Raw genomic sequence first — 24951 nt, forward strand, 5'->3', positions numbered from 1 at the left:
CTTCACTCATCAACCCGCAGTTTCCCACACACGTACACTGGTTCGATCCCAGGGCAGAGTACCTCACTGTGCCTGCGGGTTAGATCCGTGCAAGGAGGTCAGAGGTCAACAGTCAAACACACTGGGGATGATCCATGCTACCTATCCTGGGCAGGAAGCTGTACATTAGGGCGTGGGAACCTCCTTGTGGCTTGGGTTTAATCTTGGTGGGTAGTGAGAGGTGTGTGGGGTTCTCTCTCTCTCTCTCTCTCTCTCTCTCTCTCTGTGTGTGTGTGTGGTGTTTATCTGTGTTTCTCTCTAGTTTTTGCATTGTAGTATATTATAAACTCTCCTTCCCCTCTTCTTCTCTACGTTCTTCCTCTCTTCCTCCTCCCCTCCTTTCTCTCTCCCCCCCCTCCCTCCTCCCTCATCATCTCACCCACAAGTGTGGGAGAGGAGAACTCTCACGTTGGGAGTATTGGTGTCTTGCAGGCTGACGATGCTGGGATAGTCGTGCCTCCTGCAGGAAGAGGAGGAGATGTGAAGGACTCGGTGGGGTGAAGAGGGAGCCAATATGGGAAGGCTTGGAGGATGGAGGGGGCCAATGTGGGAAGGGTAGGAGGGATGGAGGCCAATGTGAAGGCTAGGAGGGATGGAGGGGCCGTGTGGGAAGGATAGGAGAGTGAATACTGTATGGGAAGGTAGAAGGATAGACTGCAATGTGGGAAGGGTAAGAGAAGGACGCTGACTGGAAGAGGAGTGAGCCAAGGTCGAAGAGACAGAGAGAGAGAAACAGACAGACAAACCGACGACAGAGAGAAAAACCCTCTTTTTCCAGTAGATGGTGAAGGTAACTAGAGGAAGGAAGAGGGGGCAAGGGAGGGGAAGAATGGACAAAAATAAGGACCAGGGGTAAGTTCTGCAAGTCTTGAAGTGGAGAGGGGTTAGTAACGACCTCAGTAGGGGGGAGGAAGAGGGGGGGTTATGCTCAAAGATGTTATTAAAGGGAGACAGTTCATGGGTCGAGAAAACGGCTGAATAATGGAACAGAGGAACGGTTTGACAACGGGGGACAATATCTCATAGCGGGTTGATTGATGGCTGAAGGCACTAGACGGAACGAGGGGTCAGGGTGAGGTGTACAGATAGGAACGAGGGGTCAGGTGAGGTGGGGAACACAGGTAGGGACGGGGGGGTCAAGTGGGGTAGGGTACAGTGGGGACGAGGGTCAGGTGAGGTGGGTACAGGTAGGGACGAGGGGTGGTGAGGTAGGTACGGTAGGGACGAGGGGTCCAAGTGAAGGTGGTACAGGTGGGGACAGGGTCAGGTGAGGTAGGTACAGGTAGGGACGAGGGGTCAGGTGGGGTAGGTACAGGTAGGGACGGGGGTCAAGTGGGGTAGGTACAGGTGGGGACGAGGGTCAGTGGGGGTAGGTACAGGTGGGGACGAGGGGTCAGGTGGGGTAGGTACAGGTGGGGACAGGGGTCAGGTGGGGTGGGTGCAGGTGGGGACAGAGGTCAGGTGGGGAGTGGAGTACAGGTGGGGACGAGGGGTCAGGTGGGGTGGGGTACAGGTGGGGACGAGGGGGTCAGGTGGGGTGGGTACAGGTGGGGACGAGGGGTCAGGTGAGGTATTAGGTGCAGGTAGGGACGAGGGGCCAGGTGGAGGTAGGTACAGGTGGGGACAGAGGGTCAGGTGGGGAGTAGGTACAGGTAGGGACAGGGGTCAGGTGAAGTGGGTACAGGTAGGGACGAGGGGTCAGGTGAGGTGGAGTACAGGTAGGGACGAGGGTCAGGTGAGGTAGGTACAGGTGGGGACAGGGGGTCAGGTGAGGTGTGGGTACAGGTGGGACGAGGGGGTCCAGGTGGGGAGTAGGTACAGGTGGGGACGAGGGGGTCAGGTGGGGTGGGTACAGGTAGGGACGGGGTCAGGTGAGGTGGGTACAGGTGGGACAGGGGTCAGGTGGTGGAATGCAGGTAGGGACAGGGGTCCAGGTGGGGTGGGTACAGGTAGGGACGAGGGGTCGAGTTGGGGTGTTGGTACAGGGACGAGGGCCAGGTGAGGTAGGTACAGGTAGGGACGAGGGTCAGGTGAGGTAGGTACAGGTGGGGACGAGGGGTCAGGTGAGATAGGTACTAGAACACTAACCTAATCTATCCTACCCTACCATTAACCTAACCTACCCTACCCTACCCTACCCTACCCTACCCGACCACTAACCTAACCAAGGGTGTTTAATCTTCAGGTAACCCAGGAAATGCCTTTACTAGTATTGATGGGGAAGAACAGATATTGTATTGACCTTTGTAAATACACAATGCGCCTATGCCATGACACGCACCTAACATCAGCCTATGCCATGACACGCACCCAACGTCAGCCTATGCCATGACACGCACCCAACGTCAACCTATGCCATGACACGCACCCAACGTCAACCTATGCCATGACACGCACCCAACGTCAGCCTATGCCATGACACGCACCGAACATCAGCCTATGCCATGACACGCACCTAACATCAACCTATGCCATGACACGCACCCCAGCCACGGACACACTCACCTCAGGTAATTAACACACCTTTCCATTCACCTCCCACTGATAATATAGATCACCTGAAAATTTGGCAACCTATCTTATGTCACCTGTTAATTAAACACCTTCACGCTGGCTGGAAGGGTTAGGTTAGGTTTGGTTTGGTTAGATGAGGTTAGGTTATGGTAGGATAGGTTAGGTTAGGTTAGGTTAGGTTATGGTAGGATAGGTTAGGTTAGGTTATGGTAGGATAGGTTAGGTTAGGTTAGGTTAGGTTAGGTTATGGTAGGATAGGTTAGGTTAAGTTAAGTTAAGTTAGGTTTGGTTTGGTTAGGTAAGGTTAGATTAGGTTAGGTTATTGTAGGTTAGGTTAGGTTAAGTTAGGTTAGGTTAAGTTAGGTAAGGTTAGATCAGGTTAGGTTAACGTTATAGGTTTTTTAAGCAGGTGAATTAAACTGGGGTGCCTCATCTTCAGGTGATCCTTTGGTTGCAAGTTTGTAAAAATCGTGTATTTGGTTACCCTGACTTTCCCCCTCTGCTGATTTAACTGGTGTATGATATAATTGGCTCGTGGGATTAGTTTTTCTCTACGTTTAACTCAATGTCCATATTTTGGCCTCAGTTTTTTTCATAGATTAGATAAGTACCTCTCTCTCTCTCTCTCTCTCTCTCTCTCTCTCTCTCTCTCTCTCTCTCGTAATGGGATACGGTTCTGTCGGCATCTTCAGTCGAACGTGGGGAGATGAGGTTACAGATAGAGTGAGTAGTGCCGTGGTTAAGTGGTCAGAGAGAGAGATAGAGAGAGATCAGGAATATTGGTTACAGCTTCTCCCGGCTGCCCACACACACACACACACACACACACACACACTTATTTATATGCACACGGTTCATAGCGTTGCCACGACAACTAACAAGAGGAAGAGTGAGGAAGATAAGGATAAGAGGAAGGGAGGGAGGGAGAGTGGGAGAGGGTGGTGTGAGAGGGATAGGGTGGTGTGAAAGGGGGAAGGAGAGTGGTGGGAGAGGTAGCTAGGGGTCAGAGGGCTTGAAGGAGAGCGAGTGAGAGGAAAGAGCACCCCCTGAGCCCCCCCCCTCCCCTAATATAGCATTGGGATTCTGCCCAGTGAGAAACTATACTAGATAGATAGATGTTCTACAGTTTAAACTCTCTCTCTCTCTCTCTCTCTCTCTCAGCAATTATTTCAGAACAAAACAAAACAATTCTAGATGGTAATTAACCGGATCCCATTTTCTTTAATGAGGCAAAAACATAAACTAAATTCCTTTATCTTTTTAAGTGTTGAAGGTAAACCTATTTTTTTCCCCATTTTCTCTTAAGTATCTGGTTGTGTTTCCGTGTTCTTTCGGGTATATTGGAAAAGTAAACTTATCCTATTTTCTTTGGTGTAAACAGAAGGTAAACAATTTTCTCTCCTTTGAGTTTACGGAAGAAAGTTATCTCATTGTCTACGTAGAAGTTTTCTCAAGGGAGGGAGGAGGGGGGGGGGCGGCGGGGGTTTAAGGGCGGGGGGTTTTTTAAAGGGCGAGGAAGGGTTAAGGGTTAAAGGGTTCTTTGTTAGGTTATTATTTATTATTGGATGATTTATTATTATTAGACAGGTTGATCTCTCTCTCTCTCTCTCTCTCTCTCTCTCTCTCAGGTCTCTCTCGCCCAGGGGAGACGCCCAACATATACTCTGTCCAATAAATCTCTCGTCTCAGAATTTATCATGTGGAAATATTTCTAGACGTGATTCCTGTCTTATTATACTGTATGTAACCTTTTGTCTAGTGAGGTGTTGTATATACTGTTTATAGTTACTTATTTATCTCTTTGTTCATGTTTATTTGAATTTATTTAGTTGTATTTGTATTTCATTTATTGTTTATTAGTTTATATGTTTGTTTATTTGTATCTCTTTTTCATTTATTTCTAGACTAGTTTATTCTTATGTATTATTTTTTTTATTTATATCTTATTTGTTTTTTATTTATTTTGTTTATATTTTTGTTAATTATTATTATTATTATTATTATTATTATTATTATTATTATTATTACATTTTCGCCCCCAGGCCCCGATGTGGGTCAGTGACCTGTGCCTGGGTGGGCTAATCCCCGTAAAAAAAAAGTGAAGTAATGGTTGATATTACCTGTATAGACTCACCCACACACACAGCCTGATAATACCCTCCCCTTTCCTTCCCTCTTGATTAGCGTTTGTATATCCTACTTAGCCCACGAGAGGATAATAATGGAAAAATGTGTGTGTGTGTGTGTGTGTGTGTGTTTCTAAATTCAGGGAAATAAACTAAAGAGGTGGGCATCATGGCGGATGTGAACCGACAACCCACCACTCTCCCTGCAGCTGTTTCCTTTTACCTGCTGACCTGACTGATTGTCCCAGCGTCCTTACCTTCCCTGTGCTTGTCTATGTCATTTCCGCCACAGAATCCATCGTTTATAAAGATTTCTACATATTGTATTATGGTATTGATATTAATGATAAAATATAAAGTTCACATCGAGTAAAATGGGTGTAAGTTCCCGCGCCTTTTAAGACAGATTGTTCTTTGGTTACTAGTTTTTGTCTCTTATTTCTTCAATACCTTTATAGACTATTTTTACCTTAATTTACACTAAAAAATTCATTAGGGTATTTTATTAATAAGTATTGAAAAATAAGTTAAAATTCACACTCGTGCAAAATGATCCCGTTTCCGCGCCTTTAAAGGAACACCAACATCGTGTTATGTTAACCAAGTTTTGAAGGTGTTGGCCAATGGCCCCGCCTTGTGTGCCTGTGTCCTGACCATTGCCTCTAGTATTCAGGCCGCGCCCCCTGTGTAAATATTTCACCGCCCATATACCCTGCACCTTCTCCCTCGTGGTCTACCTTTTTAACATTAAGGAAAGAAGTTTTCCCTTTTAAGGTATTGCCTTTCGGTAGACTATGCTAGCTTACGGGAGGTTTACTAAGTAAGGGCTACGATAAGGGAGACGTGTTGAAGTAAGGCTGTGTTAAGGTAGACTCATGTTAGATTATACTTATGTGTTAAATTAAGGTTTAGTTGAACTACGCTGGGTTATTTAGAAAAGGAGTTCCCTCAGCCCGCAGGATCAATGTTATTTACAAAAATACAGATATCGACCTTGAAGCTTAGCGTAACCAAATCCTAGCCTAGTGTAACCAAATATTAGCCTAACCATACTAACCTAACCGTAGCTTAACTTTTAACCAATCGAAATCTTACCGAATCTTAATCCAGCATAACCAAACACACACACACACATAGGCCCATACTCGCCCTTGGTCACTTTCCCGGTGTGGTCACGAGGCTGTAGGTCAGGTTATAAGATGGCTGGCTGTCTGACCGCACTGTGTGACGACCAAGGTACTCCTAGCCAGCCTCCAGACCACACACTGCGTCCTAGTGACCACATAGTGTGCCCAGTGACCACATACTGAGCTCTACAAGGTTAACTTTATCTGCTAATTAAGAGACTTGGCACCTTAGATGTTGTATGTAGTATTCTGGTAATTGACTCGCCAACACAGTAAATGTTCTTTTAACATCGTACACTTCTTAAAATATATCTTAACAAGACATTTAACGTAATGCCTTGCAGCTAAAAATCCCTGAAACTTCCCAAATGTCATGTTTCATTGACATTAAATATAAGAATTGTATCTGAAATCGTAATTATTACAACATATTTTATTGATAATTACACCTTAAATGTAATTAATGTCATGTTGAGTGAATAAAAATAAAAATAGGTCAATAACTAGATTAAAAGTGTGTTAAGAATTTATGCCAAATACACGGCCTTTTCACTATTTTATTCCTTATATTGCAGCTACAACCTTTTCATTCTTTCAATATGACGAATCAAAGTTTAGTCGAGTATTTTTGGTTCACTTTTGGGAGATTGATTACAGATAACAGTCAGTGGCTACGTGAACATTTAAATGTATATTAATTTATATCAGAATTTGTAGCCAGTGTCAGTTTTCGAGGACATTTATGAGAAAGCTGACAGCCGATGGAGACTATGTTTATACTGTATTAAAATTCTTCTACGAGCGCCATACCCCTGAATCCTCATTATTTATTTACATAAGTTCATTCTGATTTAGCAAGCATGTGCATTACATTTTAGTAACCTCAGTATAAACAGCCCATAGTTGAGTGAAAAGAAGTAAACATGGGGAGGAGGAGGATGAGGGGGTTGATGATAGTATGTTGGTGTTCCCCCTGGAGGTACTCCCCGCTGAGCCTCACACGGGCATCTGGAGACCCATAACGGGGCGGCCAACTGCTCGTTACAACAACCGTAGGTAACCCATCAGGAAGCTCCCCCTACACGCAGAACATTTCTTCTTTTCCTTGTTATAATTTACTGTATTGATTTTGTGTTATAGTTTTTCTTAGTTTCATCGGGAATTTTTTTTTTGTCGGAGTGTGTGTTTTGTTGTTATTTTCCGTGGTATTGTTTGATAAATCTCTCTCTCTCTCTCTCTGGCTAGTTTTCAGTAAATGATATTGCGATAGTGTGTAAATATAGCACTATAAACATCGCCAAGGTCTCGGCCAGAATCCGGAGATCCACTCAAGCGGAAGATGTCACAACCTAGGCCTTAAAAACGATATATTTACATGAGTCTCAATCCGGATTCTCGAGGACGCGCCTGTCAGAAAACTTTACGCAACAACACAAAGATTCGTCATGTTTTTTTCTAAGCTGATCTCATTAAACTTGGGGTAAAAACCTACGTAATATTGGTAAAATTTCATATACTGTATCCGGTTTTGTCTGGCCTAATTTAACAACGACATAAATTAATGGAAATGGTTGGGATTCGCATAACAACTGCAGGTGAAGGAAGTATGTGTTCATGTGAGTTTATTCTTGAACTTGATTGGTCGTTATTATAGTCCTTATAGTCCTTATCTGTATGCTCAACTTTTATTGGATGATTGCGTATTAATTTCTTCCCGTTGACTGGTTATATTGGTCGATTGCACATTTTTTTTTACTGGTGTTTGTATTCGACCGTGTTTACTCTGCTCGTATTGGTTAGTTCTGGATCCTTTCTCGGCGCTGATTGATTAATGGTGAGTGCAGTTAATGTTTTGCCGTGACAGTTATTCTCAAATTAATGTCACACCAAAAATAGAATGTGTGAATTACTGTACATTCATGACACCTACACCGCCAACAGTTGTACACAGCTGGTACAGTTATTACACCAACATCGCCTACTACAGTACACAGCTGGTACAGTTATTACACCAACATCGCCTACTACAGTACACAAATGGTACAGTTATTACAGCCTCCTAGCATACAGTAGTACACACAGCTGGTAATTGTTACAGCTACATAACCTACAATAGTATACACAATTGGAACAGCTATTACAGCCGCCTTGCCTACAGCAATACCCTCAGCTGGTACAGTTATTGCAGCTACATTGCCTGAATCTCTTGAAGGAAACTTTAATTCCCGAGCGGACCATTTCAGATTTAATTGCCAGGCAAACTAGGTTATACAGCCCTGGGTCTTGCTTGCTTGGGCTGTTCACGACCTTGCCTGACCCAATTTTCAAGTTGCCGTCAAAGATATGAGATGGTCAGGTCAGGGGGTCAGGCCGCCAAGAATCACTGTATAAATTGTTCTGTGACAGAGAATTAGGGTCACGTCATCTATGTATTTTGGGGCAGATGTTTTTATAAGCTATTTAATTTAAAACACCTAGAATTGATTGAAAGAAATGGCGGTGAAGTACCATTCGTCATTTCATATTATTGCCCTTGATTAAAAACCTACGGTACTGTTATATGGACTAAAATCAAAACAGATACCGGTATATAAAATATAAAAAAAATAATGCGGAACATACACACTTGCTCAAGTAAATACATTATGTGTTATATACATAGAAAAACATGTGAGGGATGAATTGGTACGTGGGTGGTGTAGACATGTGGCCCCAGCCTAGCCATGTGTTGACCGCACCTGGTGTACCAAACTCCCGAGGTCACGCACGTAGATAGATAGATAGATAGATAGATGGATGCAATGTACTTCTACTATATTTTTTGCACATATAATTAAATAATAGATACATTTAGTGCTTATGACTAAGTAATATATAAGACCAGACACTTTACGATAGGTGAAGCTGTTCCATCACGGTGGATTAAATCAAGGACTATAAACTTTATCCTTGGATTAAATTACGTTACCTTTAGATTTGACCAGGTAACATCATATTAAATTAAATCACATTAGATTGTTACAAATTACTGCTTGGTTAGGTTAGGTTTGCTGAGCCGTCACAATGTTTTACCTCAGACCATAATAAACACGAGAGCTCTGTCATTACCGTTATAACTAAGCCATATTTTTAAAAGCCATGGGTTAGGTTAGGTTGTGTAGAACTTGAATTTCACAGCATAAATCGTAATTCTTGGTAAATTCTCTGACGCGAAGCGTACGATTTGAAACCAGCAATTGTCATTTAAATACTGCAGTGATTATTTTGTAGTCTCATCGCTAGATCTGTAGTCATGATGTTGAAACGCAAAAAAAAAAGATACTATGATTTTGCGAAAATTTGAGCGTTGAGAAAAGTGAGGGTGAAGCGGATGGTTCTTGTACTACATTATGTTTTGTAAGACTTGGGAGAAACTACGTCCAGCACGACACACTCTCTCTCTCTCTCTCTCTCTCATACACAATATAAATTTCCCATTCTATTCGTCTGTTTTTTCTATATCTTATCCCTCTCTCCCTTCCCCACCCTTTGTTCCCACCTTTCTTTTCTTCTCCCCTCAATCTGCCCATTATTTCTTTTTTTCTCTCTATCTCTCCTTTACTTGTCCCTCCACACACAGTACACAGAGGCAAAGATGGAGTGATGTACTCTGTAAGGTGACGTCATTTCACAACACTGCAGTGGTGATGAGGGAGAAAGTTAGTAGTACAGTATTTGGCCGACTGAGTGCTGTGACGACCCAACCGAACCTTTTTTTAACGCTGCCACAGTACTGGTTGCCTCTCTCTCTCTCTCTCTCTCTCTCTCTTTAACTGTTTGTATGTTTTTGTGATAATATTCTTCATTAAATATGACTCTTGTAGCGTAAGTTCCCGCCATACGATCATTTTTGTTAGTCTCTTCCTATTTTCTTCCTTATCCTTCCTCCTCGTGCTCCTTCTCGACTTCCTGATCTATCTCATATTTTTTCTTTTCTTTTCCTTTGTTCCTCAACATTTTTCCAGATATTTTATCTTTAAACATTCACTTCGTGGGTTAAACGATTTAATATGTCAGTCTGTGTTAAAAAAAAAAAGCTTTCAGGTTGTAAACTGAAAGCGGGTCAAGGTTAAATTGACTGAGTGATATTTGTTTAACCCAGTTGAGAAAGCTATGCGATCTGCAGCACAAAGTTAGGCCTTTTTTTCTAGTCCAAGGTTAAATTTTGCCTGGAGGTATTATATAGCCATTGAGGTAGTCATCACAGTGTTAAAGATAGCCAATGATTCGTTTGCAGTTGGAAGAGAATAATGCAACTAGGCCGAGAAACAGACAGGCTTGTTTTCAGGTACAAAATAAGGAGAGAGAAAGAGGATACAAAAGAAAAAGAGAGAGAGATACCTATAGCGATTAAGAAGAGAAGAGAGGTGAACAGGAAGAGAGTGAGAGAAAAGAAAAAAGAAAGAGAGATGCCACTAATAGTCCACGCACCTGTCCCAACTAGACCCCCTCCCACTCACACAGACTCGGTAATCCACCATCTTCAGCCCCTAGCACGTTCACCAGCCCTTCTACCTGTTTCCCACACTGTTCTTGATCTCCTGCTTGTCCTGTCGTTCCTTACTGAGAGTGAGTTCAGTGACGTCCTCCTCCTTTCGGGATTTTAGCTTTGGTCATGACTCTCAATACATGTTTTTACGTTTAATATTTGGACTTACATTCTACTCACGTCACCACGTATATACATCTACTATTTCGTTATGAACACATTTTTACTTTCAGTACTTTACCATACGTTCAATATTTTCCCTTTCGTCTATGCCTGTGAATCTGTGATGACTGACCTTGTCCAGGTGTGACCTCTCTCTGGTGACGTCATTAACCCCCCTCCAATGACCACCTGTAGGTTAAGGAAGATGACCTTCATGACCCCACGGCTGACCCTGGCTATAGCTCCCATCTGACTCACTCAAATTGTCTCCTCATCTTCCGAGCTTTCGTCTATCACTCAATATTTACATCCACTAACTTTTTATATGATCTGTGCACTACCTGTTTCGTGCAATTCACCTTACACCTGTCAAAAATCAATTTACGATTGACGTCAGCTGATTAATCCGTTACGAAATTACCGTAATTCCTACCAATGTATTCTGTTTACAGTTTACCGTTTGATCCTATCTAATCAATCTGCTAACATATTACTGTTTAATTATAGCTAATTGTGTTATATTTTCCGGATAACATTTTCACTGGACATAATTTCCCACCAGTCAGATAACTTTTCATCAAAATCATTATTATGCTGTTAGGATCGCTAAACTTACGTCTATATCAGGATAAGATTGATGAGGCTAAGTTAGGATAGGTTATTATGAAGGTAAAGTATACTAATTTAAGTTAGGATAATATTGGCTTATCATGAACTGGGTTAGGCTAAATTAAGACTGGTTAAGTTTAATTTAAAAAAACGTGTCAGCTAAAACGATTTCATCAATGTTAATCAGATTACAAGTAGTTAACATGGGATCCGAGAGACAATATAAACATCAATTAAAAATATTATGGAACTAATAGTATTATGAAAATGGTAAATATAGACGAAATAAACAGGGAAGTATATATATTAGGCAAGGTTAAAAAGAACGTGGGTATGGAGACGAGAAAAGTGATTGTGCACGTAGGATGAGTTGACAGTGTGATTGTGAATACCGTACTCACGATTTTGCAAGAATGAGTCATGTAGGCCATCAGGAAATGTCTACTCGGTGTCAATTTTGTGAGTTGTAATTTTTTTTTTGTTCATATATTGTTAAACTGCAAGTGCGTAGTTAGGGTGGTGGGATAGATACGGTCGTTAGGGCGTGTGGTGATGGGATAGATAAGGTGGTTAGGGCGTGTGGTGATGGGATAGATACGGTCGTTAGGGCGTGTGGTGATGGGATAGATACGGTCGTTAGGGCGTGTAGTGATGGGATAGATAAGGTGGTTAGGGCGTGTGGTGATGGGATAGATACGGTCGTTAGGGCGTGTGGTGATGGGATAGATACGGTCGTTAGGGCGTGTGGTGATGGGATAGACACAGTCGTTAGGGCGTGTGGTGATGGCGTGGCGAAAGTCCAGCTGCAAGATTCGGCCCCTTAAAGTGGTAACAGACAACTTGGGGCTTTTGTGGGCTGGGACCTTTTAGTCTCCAGCCATTACACGATTTATGACTCCTGGTTAATGTTCTTTTGTTTCTCTAGAGTCCATATTATTTGTGGTTCATTGTCTTTATATTTCCTTTCAGCCTGCGTTATTATGCCTCTTGGGTAGTTCTTATATTGTTGAAACTTTTTTTTTTATTATGATGTTCCATTTGTCACGTGCTGTTCCTTAATATTTGAGGTACATAGTTTTTATTTCTATTATTTTTTACTACGCTACTTCCATTTTTTTTTGTCTTAATTTATATTCTGATGATTTTTTGTTTTTTGCTTCTCAGGTTTTCCATCTTCACCTCGATAGTCGGACCTATATCTCTCTATATAACTCTAGAATTTAACATGACAGTACCTGAACCAAAGACTATAACCTTGTTCGCGTAGTTTGCTTTCTAAATACATCACGAGCTTCAATATTCCCCTTGTTTCTAATCTAAAACGTCTTTGTTACTCGTTGAGCTCTTTTGTTAATATTCTGACTCTCCTTTCTCTTTTATTTTCTACTTTTATTTTAGGCCGATACAATAAGCCTATATATATATATACTTTATATGGTTCTCAGACTCCAGTGGCTATCGGGGGTTTATGCCTCAGACCCGTAAAGAGCCATAAGTAAGCAAATCTTGAAAAATTAATATCTCGGTCATCCTTAATTTCCGGTGGAAATATCACAGAACGGTCCGACTAATTACCCAAATGTACCCAAATGTAGCAAAATGTAGCCGCAATGAAGTCAAATAATGGTCCTACATGAATAAATTGGACTGCTAATCACTTCTCGACTAGTATTTGGTGTCACAAAGTCACAAAAAATTGGTAAACTTAATTTAATCTGAGTTGTGTTGTGTTAGGTTAGGTTAGGTTAGGTACGGTACATGCACTTGATCTATTAACTCTGATTAAATTAAGTTTACCAATTTTTTGTGACTTCGTGACACCAAATACCAGTCGAGAAGTGATTGGCAGTCCCATTTATTCATGTAGGACCATTATTTGACTTCATTGCGGCTACATTTGGGTACATTTGGGTAATTAGTCAGACCCATCACAGAAGGAAAATGTATTAGAATTGTGTAAACATTACGAGATACATATTTTTAATGAAGAAATAAAGACCTGTGTGATACAATAAATTCACCTTTAAAATTGTCTACCTACTGATTGCAATAGTTAAATTCGTAAGATTCCCCGGATGACCAACACTAAAATAATAATTGGGTATTGGCAATTGTCTAGGTATGTAACACGGTAAACTTAAATACAAATGGAAGCCAAAGACCGATGTAAATTGAATGAAAACCCGAAGTTTAACAAACTGGTCTAAATGGTTGTGGCAGAAAGTTTTTGTTTTGTAATTATGGAGCTGTGAAATTACGATTTTCCTTTTTGTGGGACTAGGCTACCAATGTGCCCCAGTAAATTAAACAATCACCGAACAGTGTCAAACCTTAACAAGGATGGACCAAAATTTACCCATGCTCAGTGGTTCAATTTTTATAAACATTTTAAGGTAAAAATTTTGGCTTAAATTGACGACTAACCTGCCGACGCTTAATTTGTTTTGATTTTTATATTCTTACTATATTTTCATCAGTGAGTTCTGATGTGATAATCATTTTTGGGGAAATTGCTTCCTTGGTAGCTAATTAGGTGACTAGGCCTCCACTACCTTGTCATTCTCGATGCCAGTGTATGTTTATGAGCCATACTGTCTGGCCGGCTGCCCTCACGTCCACAAAAAAACATAAAATTACACCATATCATAGTACCGTATATTCTTTCTGTTTATTATGCTGGGGTTCAGCTAGGAAGTTAGGTAAAAGTTTAGTAGGTTTCTTTGGTTAGGTTGGTGAGGTTTTCTAACAATGCTTCTGCTGCTTGTTTTTCTTATCAACTAAGGTTAGGTTTGGTTTAATTTAGAAATAACCACAATTTAACACATTTGCCAAAACTACAACAGTATCTACTATAAAACCATGAAATTGCAGCATTTTTAAGATTCTTTTTCTATGAAAAATTGGCAGCGGGTCACTCAATAATAAATATAAAATTCTTTTTTTATCCCAATTTCCCAGAAATGAGCCATTTTAAAAAATGTAATTATTTTATGACTCGAAAAATACCCAAAAAATACTCTAAATATGTCTGTAATTTGGTGCATTTTCTTTTTTATGTCTTTCTTGATGTGTCTTTGAAATTATAGGTCTACAGATTCCCACTTCATGACTAACCATAAATATGTCCTCATTGTAGAGGCTGAAGGAGGAGCTGACAGTTGAACGTTTCCACCCAGTGGTAACTCCTGAGGGGCCAGAGCTGATCTTGGCCTTTGATGAGCATGTCCTCAAGAACCACTTCAAGTTTGGCCTCATCTACCAGCGCTTCAGCCAGACCATGGAGGAGCAACTCTTCAGCAACAGGGATCAGACGCCTGCCCTCAAGGAGTTTCTTAACCTTATGGGTCAAAGGGTCAAGCTTAGAGACCATGAAGGGTAAGTTTCTAAGCCTCAACAGTAAACCTTATGCGACATGTCCACTTTCAAAGACCAAAAGAGTATCTTTCTTAATCTCATGGGTCAGAAGGTCATGTCAGACAGATGAACATCAAGGATGTGTTTCTAATGATAATTCCATTTTTTTAATCACCAACTTGTTCACAGGTTAAGAAATAAATTATCGGAAAGATTTTGAAATATTCTTATACTGTACAGTATCAGTTTTCTTCATTGTTGTAAACATTTTTGGTTTTGTAAATTGTTAAAATACAATATTATGGCGGCTAGATTAAAAAACAATAAGGTTATACATGACTTGTATATGCATTCCCCTCTGTGCTGAATAAAATCATCTGGCATTAGCTAAATAAAATATTAAAAGTGTAATCCCTGCTTTTGCCCTGTAGCCACAAGTTAATCATAAAACTTCAATGGTTCTCACATACAAAGGAAAAACATTCAACACTTGTCTTATCTGGGCTGTATTTGCACTTAACTTCAGTTTTGTGTGGTTGGACTCTTTAAGTACTATACAGTACATTTTGAATCTCTGAGATGCCAGTCAGTCAAGTCTTCACAACAATGCTCTATACTGCACAACAAACCTACTGTTTGATCACAAGAAATCCCCCACAGTTTACAAACAACAAGAAAAAATACATAACACATAGTTTAGATAATATTGGTACAGTATACTGTACAGTATATGATAAATTTAGTAACAATTACAGAATATTCCTTTACAGCCAGTAACTTTTAAATTGTTTTACAGATTTAAGGGTGGGCTCGACACCCAGTTTGGTCAGACAGGGGAGGAGAGCATGTATGAGAGATTCCGAGAAAAGGAGATCATGTTCCACGTCTCAACTCTACTGCCCTACAAAGATAATGATCCACAGCAGCTGGAGCGTAAGCGACACATTGGCAATGACATGGTTGCAATTGTGTTCCAGGAATCCAACACCCCCTTTGCTCCTGATATGATTGCCTCTCACTTCCTTCATGCCTACATTGTCGTCCAGCCCATTGACTCCTGCTCACCCAACACAAGGTTAGTAATAAATTTCGGCCATCTATCTGTTTATACTTATTTATACACTAGAGTATATCTCTTAATATACTTACCTACATACTGTGCATCTGTCTATCCATCCATTTGTCTAGTTTTTTTCTGTACAGTATTTATTCACATCCCTGTCTACCGTATATATTTATAACTGTACAGGCCAGATTAATATGTACAGGCCAGATTAATGGGGTGGTGGATGGGGCAGCCACCCAGGGCACAAGCTTGGAGGGGGCCCATACCTTACAAGTACAAGTACAGCAACATATTATTTCTGTATTGTTTACTTAGTAGAGCATCAGATATTCAAGTTAATAAATTGGAATTTTTGTACATTGTATGGTTAAGTGAATCAAATCGACCACTAGACAGCAGGGGTGCTGACATCTGGCTGTGACCCTCAATAAAGGATCATAAGCATAAATGAACATACACATTGCATGTGGGGCTGCCCGACTAGCAGATCCTATTACACAGGGATCAACTGCAATATTAATGTAGTGAAATAACTTTGGTGTTAATATGTGATATAAAGATGTGATACTGTACATGTATCCCCTGACTTATGATCTTCCTATTCTTGAGATTCCTCTTTAACGATGGTGATGTATTAAGACACAGATGTATCTTTTGGGTTGGTACAGTACTTCTGACTACATAGGCCTAATATCCTTTATCGTGCACTGTTCTGTGATGAAACTATTAAAATAATAATAAGTCTAATATTTGTGTTAGAATCAGTGGTCAAGTACAGTACATAGTCTGTAGTACTGTGCTTCAATGATGAATAATTAGGGATGTATTTGTGGCATCCATTAGGAAGGGATTTTTTGAGATTGGAATAGAAGAATTGCCATTTCTCAAATAGTTACGTCAATTTAATTCAAAGCCAGTTCCTTGTGGAAATCCATGCGTATTCTCTTCTAGTTAGAAAATCTTGGAGCATGAATGATAGTCTTGGTTCATAGCATTTGATATGGATTTGACTTTTTAATTACGCAATCGAAACCGGAGTGTTGCATACAGTTAATGCTGTGGCAGTTCATTCTCCAACAATCGTCCAGACAAAATGGAAGGCAGACACAGAAACGAAACGCCCCAAGGAAAGCCATTAAATGACTCGTATTGTTTCTCTAACATAAGGAAGTACTCTACTATACTGTAACTGGTAAGGAGAGCAGGCATATCAACATATTATCACACTCAGGGTACAAGTATTTATCAAAACACTTCATCCTGTGTTCCAGAATATAATGTACTGTACAGGAAGGGTTGTGATACTGAGTGTCAAACTGTACAGGTACTATACTTTCTCAAACAACTCTTAAATGCAGAAAATAAATACAGTACCTATTATACTTTGAGGAGCTGTAGTATAAGTGCAAGAAATTTGTTGATTTTTGTCATTAGAATTTATGTCTCATTAAGAATACAGTTCTTAACTCTGAAAAATTATAAAAGTAACATAGTTTTGATTTAACATTGATTTCTTTTAGCTTTATGTAATAGATTCATGACAGTAGCCCATGGTCAGTCCAAGGTGTATGGATGGTGTTGCTTGATGGCAGTGTCATTTTTGTGCCTGTGCATTTTTTTTGTGCAGTCTCTTAATAAATAGTGATTGTTAGTCATCTGCAATAAGTATTTGATTTAATATGCAAGATAACTAAATTAAAAGCATTTTTTTTATGGTGCGGTACTTATCCAGTTAAATCTACCATGGCTTATGTATTGACTTAAGACATTGGTAATCACTGTTTGCTTTCCTCCGTCAGGTACCGTGTGAGCGTGACAGCGAGGTCTGATGTCCCATTTTTTGGACCCACCCTCCCTCCCACGGCAATCTTTGAAAAGGGTCCACAGTTCAAAGAGTTCCTCCTTACCAAGCTTATCAATGCTGAGATTGCCTGTTATAAGGCTGAGCGATTCGCTAAGTTAGAGGTAAGATAAGGCTGCAATTATCCTCTCTTTCTTAACTGATAGTACCCGTAATAAAATATTGGTGTGTCGTGACATGTTGTGTGCTAAAATTTAAGTCATGATTTAAATTGTGTGAAGACTACTTTTACATCTACTGTTAACAGAGTACAGTAAAAGGATTGAGAAATACATAGTGAATTTTAGAGGAGTTTCAGAATGGCTGGGAGGTTTAGAGAACTTATAGGCGAGGAGGATGACAAATTGGAGGTAATGTAGTGAGTGTGATGGCCAGAGAGAGACAGTAACCTACACTATGAGAGGGAAAGGTGGGAATAGAACAGAGGATGTGCTTGTGTGTGGTAAAAGATAAATTTTTTAGATAACAAAGCAATACTGTTGATAATAAAAATTTTCCTCTCGCAGAACCGTACACGATCTTCACTACTGGCCGCTCTCGTGGATGACTTGAAGACTAAATCCAATGAATTCCTGGGAGTATCAAAAATCCCAGAGACACCAAAGGTGGAGACAACTGGTAACAAGTTCAGGGAGATTGTCAGGAGCGTCCTAATTGGTCGGAAAAACCCAGAAGCCGCAGGGTTGTTAAAGAAGCCTGTCACCAACAACACCAACACATTAACCGCTGGCACTCCAGTGGTAAGTGGATTTTTGTTACCAGTTGCCAATGATTTTACAAATACAGGGTGTTGGACCTAATTTTCTTTAATGCCAAATCATTTTGGCAGAAGAGTTGCTGATAATTAAGTACCCGGTAATATATTATTGATAATCAGAATTTTAGGAAAATTCCAATCTCTCACCATGCACCAAAATCTGACCCTATGCCATGATAACAAAACACTAATTTTTTTAATATTGACAGAGTGCACGGAGCAAAGGCAGCGGGGGGAGCAGTGGTGCTCGTACTCCAACTTCCAGCCCAGATACAACGCCTAACACACATATGGCGCTGTCAGAAAGTGATGACTCCTCACTAAACTCAATGGATATTGATGGTCATCCACATCCACTTAATGAAGATTCAGACACAGGCCTAGAGTCCATGTCCTCAGCAGAGACCCCACACAAACTCACATTACAGTGCCCACTTTGTGGTGGTAATGAGGATGGGGTGTGTGCCCCCCATGCTGACCCCGAGACTGTCATGCGTCAGGTTGATACACTCAAACACGAGATCAACAAGCTTAAGTGTGATAAACTAGATCTTCTTCGCCAGAATGTGGTAAGTTCAATGTAGAACTTTTTAAGCTCCTCTATCCTAGTACAGCTCTAAACAGTGTCCCATACCCATCCTCCCTCCAGTGATGGATCCAGCTATAGCAAAAAGGGGGGCGGTGGATCCATAAAGAGGGTGCCAAATATATACTATAATTCATTTATTTTTCTTTAGGGAGGGGCCATATATGACCTAAAAACTGCAAAGTTAAATTTGTCATATAAAAATTAATTAGTACTTACAGTATACAGTATATGAAAAATGTATGTACTGTACAATAGTGTGCAACCAACTACTGTTACAATATATGTGACTAAATAAGAAAATAAATGCATATATTGGTGTGCCTCAGAAATGGTTCATAATTGTTCAAATCAATATACAGTATATCCCTTTCAAAGGTAAATTTGTCCACATCATCATCAGTTTAATTTCTAAGTCCTTATGTACACTCTGTAAATAAACTACCGTACAGGTGGGGTCCGATGATTTTCCAACTGAACATTCCCGTTGTCTCGCGAGGGTTGGTAGGCTTGAATGTGAGACATTTCGTACTTAATTTGGTAGGCCGAAATTACCTATTTCATTGACAGTATTGAAATTATTACAATATGACTGGAGAATGTCAGTATATCTAGATAAGTTAAATTGTATGTTATATTAAATAATCGACACACCCTGGACTATAGTAACCATGGAAGTGGATGAGTTGCCATATAGGAATGCATTATATGTTTGGCAGAATTAGTGGATATAGTAAAGGTATAAGATTATTTTGCAACCGAATTTTGAATCTGTATTTGTATTGCTACTTCATTTTGGGCTAATGCCACATTATGTCATTCTTTATTCATATTGGAAACTATACCATACTTTTCCGAAACATCTGAATAGCTCCACAGTTTTGCATGCCACCATAATGGAACCCGGCCCAACAACATTTTATTGTACCATACAGATGGTAATTCCGGAAAGTCTAGTACTGGGTTTCGTTTCAGAGTGCCGATCACTTGTTTCGAGCACGTGTGGCCAAACCCCTACTCGGGCAGGGCTACCAATGCGAGGAATGCCTTGAGGGCCTTTTTGAAACACTTCGTTTGTAGTGTCAGTTTGTTTCGCGCAGGAATTGTAACTGTAGTTGTTTTACTGAGTGTACATAGTATATGAGATCCAGATTAGAAAGTTGGTCAGCAAACATGGTTGACCTTAAGTAAATTTAAAGTTTTTTCAGAGTAAATAATGATCGTTCTCCTGATGCAGTCGTGATAGGAATTGTGGAACTGATTCGGAGAAGAGTATGTACATTAGGGAACAGTTGCTATCACGCTTATCCAAAGCAGTAAGAATAGATTTTGGCCAAGTTCGTGAGCTTTTTAATTTTTGCTGCCATATCTTATATTCAGTGTTTACATGATCCTTATCAATATACTTGCCATATATATCAAGAAGAGGTTGTAGTGCAGTAGCTGGATGTGACACAAACATCTTTGGAATCTGGATACTTACAGTACTTTGAGTACGACAGAATTATGTTGTTCAGACTTTCTCGTCCTCTCACCTGGAATATGATCCAGAAATGGGATGTAAACAGCCCTTCAAAAATACTTCTCATCACTAGAAGAAGGGATATTTTCTCTGTGTAGTTGTCTGTTCACTACACAAGGCTTGCTGAGCTCTACACTAACATTATCTGCCATGACCTTAGCTTCTTGCCAAGTTTTTATTACATACAATTACGATTTCTTTTCAGACATGTCAGAGAGAGATAAAAAAGCTGAAGGAGAAAGAACTCAAGTTGGGTAGTGAACTCAACTCAGCCAGCAAGGAGATCATACGACTGCAAACGCTGCTCAAAGATCTTGGCACTGGACAAGTCTCAGCCGTGTGAAGGAACCAAAGGTCATCATGTTGTCTGCTTTCATGTCACACAGTTGGTAGAGTGACGTGAACATCTTACTGTCACTGACCTTTAAGCCAGAGTGAATTTTGGCATCCAGGTTAATGAGAACGATTGCTGCTGGTCTACGGTGCATAACTACCCTCGGGTAATGATGTGTTTTGGGAGTCACAGAAGAGAAGAAGAGAGAACAATAGCCCATACCTCGGATCTGTTAATCGATCAAAATTCATCTGGAGGATTCACACTTTTAGTTTCAGTTTTTGCTGAGGTGCTTCCCTGTATGTCCACACAGTTTTGCAGGTCATAAGAAGTTAGTTACAAAGTATTTGAGTGAGTCTGGACAGTGTGTGTGTGAGGTTTGTACAACCACTCAAGTCACTTTAGGAGTGAAGTGGAATGATACCAAAGTTTTGTATTTTGTGGTACAACTTCAGATAGTGTGGGAGTTACCAAAGGAAGAATGTAGGACCTGCTGGATTTAGGCATATAGCTGGGAATGTGCATTGTGGTCAACAAAAGACAAATATTTATGCATTTATTATAGTTTAAATCAACTTTTAGGTGAATTATTGAAATGTATTTCACCTTTCATGTGCTTGTTTAGATGGACACACTACACACCTCAGCTTTTTATACCAAATACATAATTTTAAGTTTTCTGGGGCGAGCAGTTTGCATCCCCTTCAATTTTAGTCATTCCCAAATTTTATATTGATCATATTTTTTCCTGACTCATACTACATGATTGTCCATGAATTTATAATGTATATGGCAAGGAGGACTTGATTCAGAATAGATTTGTTCAGATCCTTTCTTTTTGGTATTGAACTCCCCTTGCCAAGATTTAACTGCACAGTGATGGCGTGTTGCCCCGTGTAGGGCGTGGACGACGTTGGCATGGCAACCCAGGATAACCTCCACCCCTCGCCCTTTATTACAGGATTCTTATCATAGGATCCATAGCTCAATATTGATAACTTATGCCCCTTTATATAGTAGTGAATGGTCAACTCTGAAGTAGCAGACTGACTCTTAAATTGTAGATCATTTAGTAGTACATGTCAACACACTTTATCATGTTCATCATTGTACACTAAAAAAAATCTCTAATAGATATATTTTCAAAATTATTAATTTTTTCAACATAAGAAATAAGAATATTTGACTTCAATAAGTGAAGCTGATTGGATATCCAGTCATCCATTACATAGGGTTAGAGAGAAGTTAGATGTGTTTTAATCTCAAATTTTCAAGAAGACAATATACCTAAACTAATCAAAGTAGTATTGTACATTATGATTCAAGGAGTAATTCCCACCCACTGTATCCCATTTGAATTTAGTTTAAGCCCTACTTTTTGTAGTTCGATTGTGACTATTTCACGCTTATAAAAAAGTTGCATTTATTGTGATGGGCAGGTAGTTATGTTGTAATTGCACATACCATACCATCTTCCCAGCATGTGTGTTCGTTATGTAACCGGTGAGATAGGGGAGTTGTGGCTGTCAGTAGTGAAACCTTTATTCGCAGGGTTATCATGGCATTATCATGCAAATGGCGTCCACGGCACCTTGACCATCATATCATTGATTATACTATTTGTACTCGTCATGTGTCAACCCTGTAGGCTCTGTTATTCCAAGTTTGAATTATGTGTTATTAGTTTTCAAACATATGTATGAATTATGGTGTTTCTCTGTAGGAGCCACTAAGGACTTGACATGTGATAAACTGTGGGGAGTTGTGCTGTGACACTGCTGGCTCACGTTACTCTCTGGAGCTTTACATAACTTCTGTCACAGTCATGTGATGAATCAGCTGTTGGGAAAACATCAGCTGTTAATAATAGTATTATAAAGTGCTATAAACTTTCTTGTATATTTATCTATCTGTCAGAATCATTTACCTCTCACCAAATCAGCAGGATGGCATAGAAAAAGTCTCCTTGCATCCTTATCTTAGCCTAATATCACATGCTCTTCTATACCTATGTCCCTGTTGCCTACACACCCTCTCACATCATCCATCCATTGCTCTTGTTCCACTTTCCCAGCTCCTTTTCACCTCCCATTTTTTCTCTCTTCAAGTTGTAAACGTTTTAAGTTTTAGAGATTTTACAAATTTATATTTAAGTCCCCTTTCTTGATGGAAGGCTGAATGGTGCATTGACATGTGACCAGCAGTTATATAACGGTAGTGAGCAGTGTTATGGCCAGCTCCTCCACCTGTTGCGTTCCAATATAGGTGTGTTACTGTGTGTGATAATACGTGGCGTCCAATCTGCCCGTTGACATCCCTGATTACATGTCATTATATTCTCTGTCAGCTGTAACAGTGTGTAGCTGTACTACTGCACACCTTTGATGTTTATGGCCACATTCACAACACAGAGCCAAAAAAAATTACCAGCACACCAAACTACCAAGGAGGAAAAAAGTACATAAATATCCTCTCCTTGGAAGGGAGAGGAGTTTGTGTGTATGAGAGTCAAGTTAAGACTGAAGCTGGCTAGAAGATAATGGCGACTTTCCAGAGAGCTGAAGAAAAATGAGCTCTGATGGGTGAAGGGGTTATGCTTATTCCACACCAAGGTTGGGGGATAGCATTGTTCTGATGCTCTTTCCTTAGGAATTCACTCCAGGTGGGTTATGGTGTGCGCATGTTAATCATGAGGCAATGTTTGTTGTGAAGGTAGCTTTTAGTGTAGGTAAATTTCAGAGGCATAGCCAAGCTAAACAATAAGTCAGGATCCGTCAAAATGCTGACTGCATTATCACCCCCTCCAACTGTCAGGTTATATACACTATATATACACAACTGAACCGCCTATAATTGGAGAAGATATGTACAAAAGAATTTTATTTTGCTATTGTAGGTAGTCTTTCACTGACACACCCAGAAGGCAAAGTGTAAATACTTGTATTAGGAAGATATAATAGATCACATTATATTACAGACATCAAATGTCAGGTTAATAATTTTTGCAATACAGTACTGTACTCATGATCCCTGAAGCAAGTCTGTTGTGTTTATTACGTCGAGCTTGAAGCCTCGTCCAACCAATATACTGTAGATACAGTAAAAAATGGCACAAAATTCTCTAATTTGAAGGAAAAAAGTAATTGAAGAGAATGTATCCTAAATTTGTTTATTCTTTGTACTGTACAGTATAAATTTAATTTAATTTATAATTTAGCCACTTTTCAGTTTACTGGCCATTCTGGTGGTTGGTCTGTTTATTGTTAATTTGTTACAACCTTCATTGTTCAGTGTTAGTACTGTATAAAAGGAAACCAGAGAACCTGGAGAAAACCTGCTTGGTAGGGTCACACTGGATAATGGACGGGGAATTGAACCCAGGACACAGTGAAGAGAGGTATGTGCACTACTGCTATTGCCACCATGAAACTACATCTTAAAATCTAGAGTTTGATATTTAATTCTCCCAAATCCACCATCAATTAATATATTACAATATCCTAATTGATACCATATACTGTACCCTAATTTTGTAGTAACAGGTTGTCACAACACCAAACTTTTGAGGTCCACATTGTTGTGGTGTTCATTTACAAATCAAGTATTGTACTGTACAGTATAGGGTGTGAGTTTTGGAAAGTACAGGTATTTCTCTTATTAGTCACAGTTCCATCAGTCATTTATAATTTTATTGTATAAACAAAGACCACTAAAATGAATTGCATTTCTGGAAAACTGGAATTCAGTACAGTAATGCTTTTAAATTTTTCAGTGGTTTGTTTTTTAACATGACTTTTTTTAAACAAAAGAGTGTGTGAGTAAACTGTAAGAAAGTTAAGCAAAATAAAAATACTTCTATGAAGCTCATACTTATGACTCTTGACAATAACATTTAACAGACTTGGCTGTATTGCAAAAGTGATTTAAGTATTGCCTTTTGGGTTCTGGAACCCAGATAACACTGGCTATAGCTCACCCAGAGTGTGTATATTATGTATCTACTGTTTGACGTAAATTATACTATATTGTGTGTATAGTGAGTCATATTAAAGTCTCCACAGATTATTTGTAGTTTGTCTCTTCTCCCCCACAAAAAAAAATCCATTCCTTTCAATACTGTTTTTGCATGATTTATGTAGTTAAATAACAAAGTTATCTAGATTATATTACATAATACTGTATTTGTCAGGTAGTAGATAGTAGGCAGCTATCAAACAGGGAGGTACTACCACCTGGGAAGATATTGGAAACATAATGTGTTGTCTAATGGTAGACCCTGCTGCCATATGGCATCACAAAAATTGTGACCAAGTCCCAGGTTGCTGATCTGACTTTCTGCCTCATTTACACACAATTGCAGGGTCTC

At 40.0% G+C, this 24951-nt stretch overlaps 1 protein-coding gene across 8 annotated transcripts in view; it reads left to right on the forward strand.

Moving 5' to 3' along the window:
- LOC121862192 (rap1 GTPase-activating protein 1-like) overlaps positions 1–24650 on the forward strand; it is a 193118-nt gene extending 168468 nt beyond the window's left edge. For all 8 annotated transcript variants that reach the window (XM_042360277.1, XM_042360278.1, XM_042360279.1 and 5 more), the window contains 6 exons: positions 14242–14480; positions 15256–15534; positions 17325–17490; positions 17893–18126; positions 18353–18712; positions 20457–24650. In XM_042360277.1, the coding sequence (XP_042216211.1) occupies positions 14242–14480; positions 15256–15534; positions 17325–17490; positions 17893–18126; positions 18353–18712; positions 20457–20594 (1416 nt within the window). In that variant the 3' untranslated portion in view covers positions 20595–24650. The remainder of the gene's footprint in view (positions 1–14241; positions 14481–15255; positions 15535–17324; positions 17491–17892; positions 18127–18352; positions 18713–20456) is intronic.
- The last annotated feature ends 301 nt before the right edge of the window (positions 24651–24951 follow it).

The sequence above is a fragment of the Homarus americanus genome, unplaced genomic scaffold (genome assembly GCF_018991925.1).
Source record: "Homarus americanus isolate GMGI-L3 unplaced genomic scaffold, GMGI_Hamer_2.0 scaffold25013, whole genome shotgun sequence".
NCBI classification, from domain to species: domain Eukaryota; kingdom Metazoa; phylum Arthropoda; class Malacostraca; order Decapoda; family Nephropidae; genus Homarus; species Homarus americanus.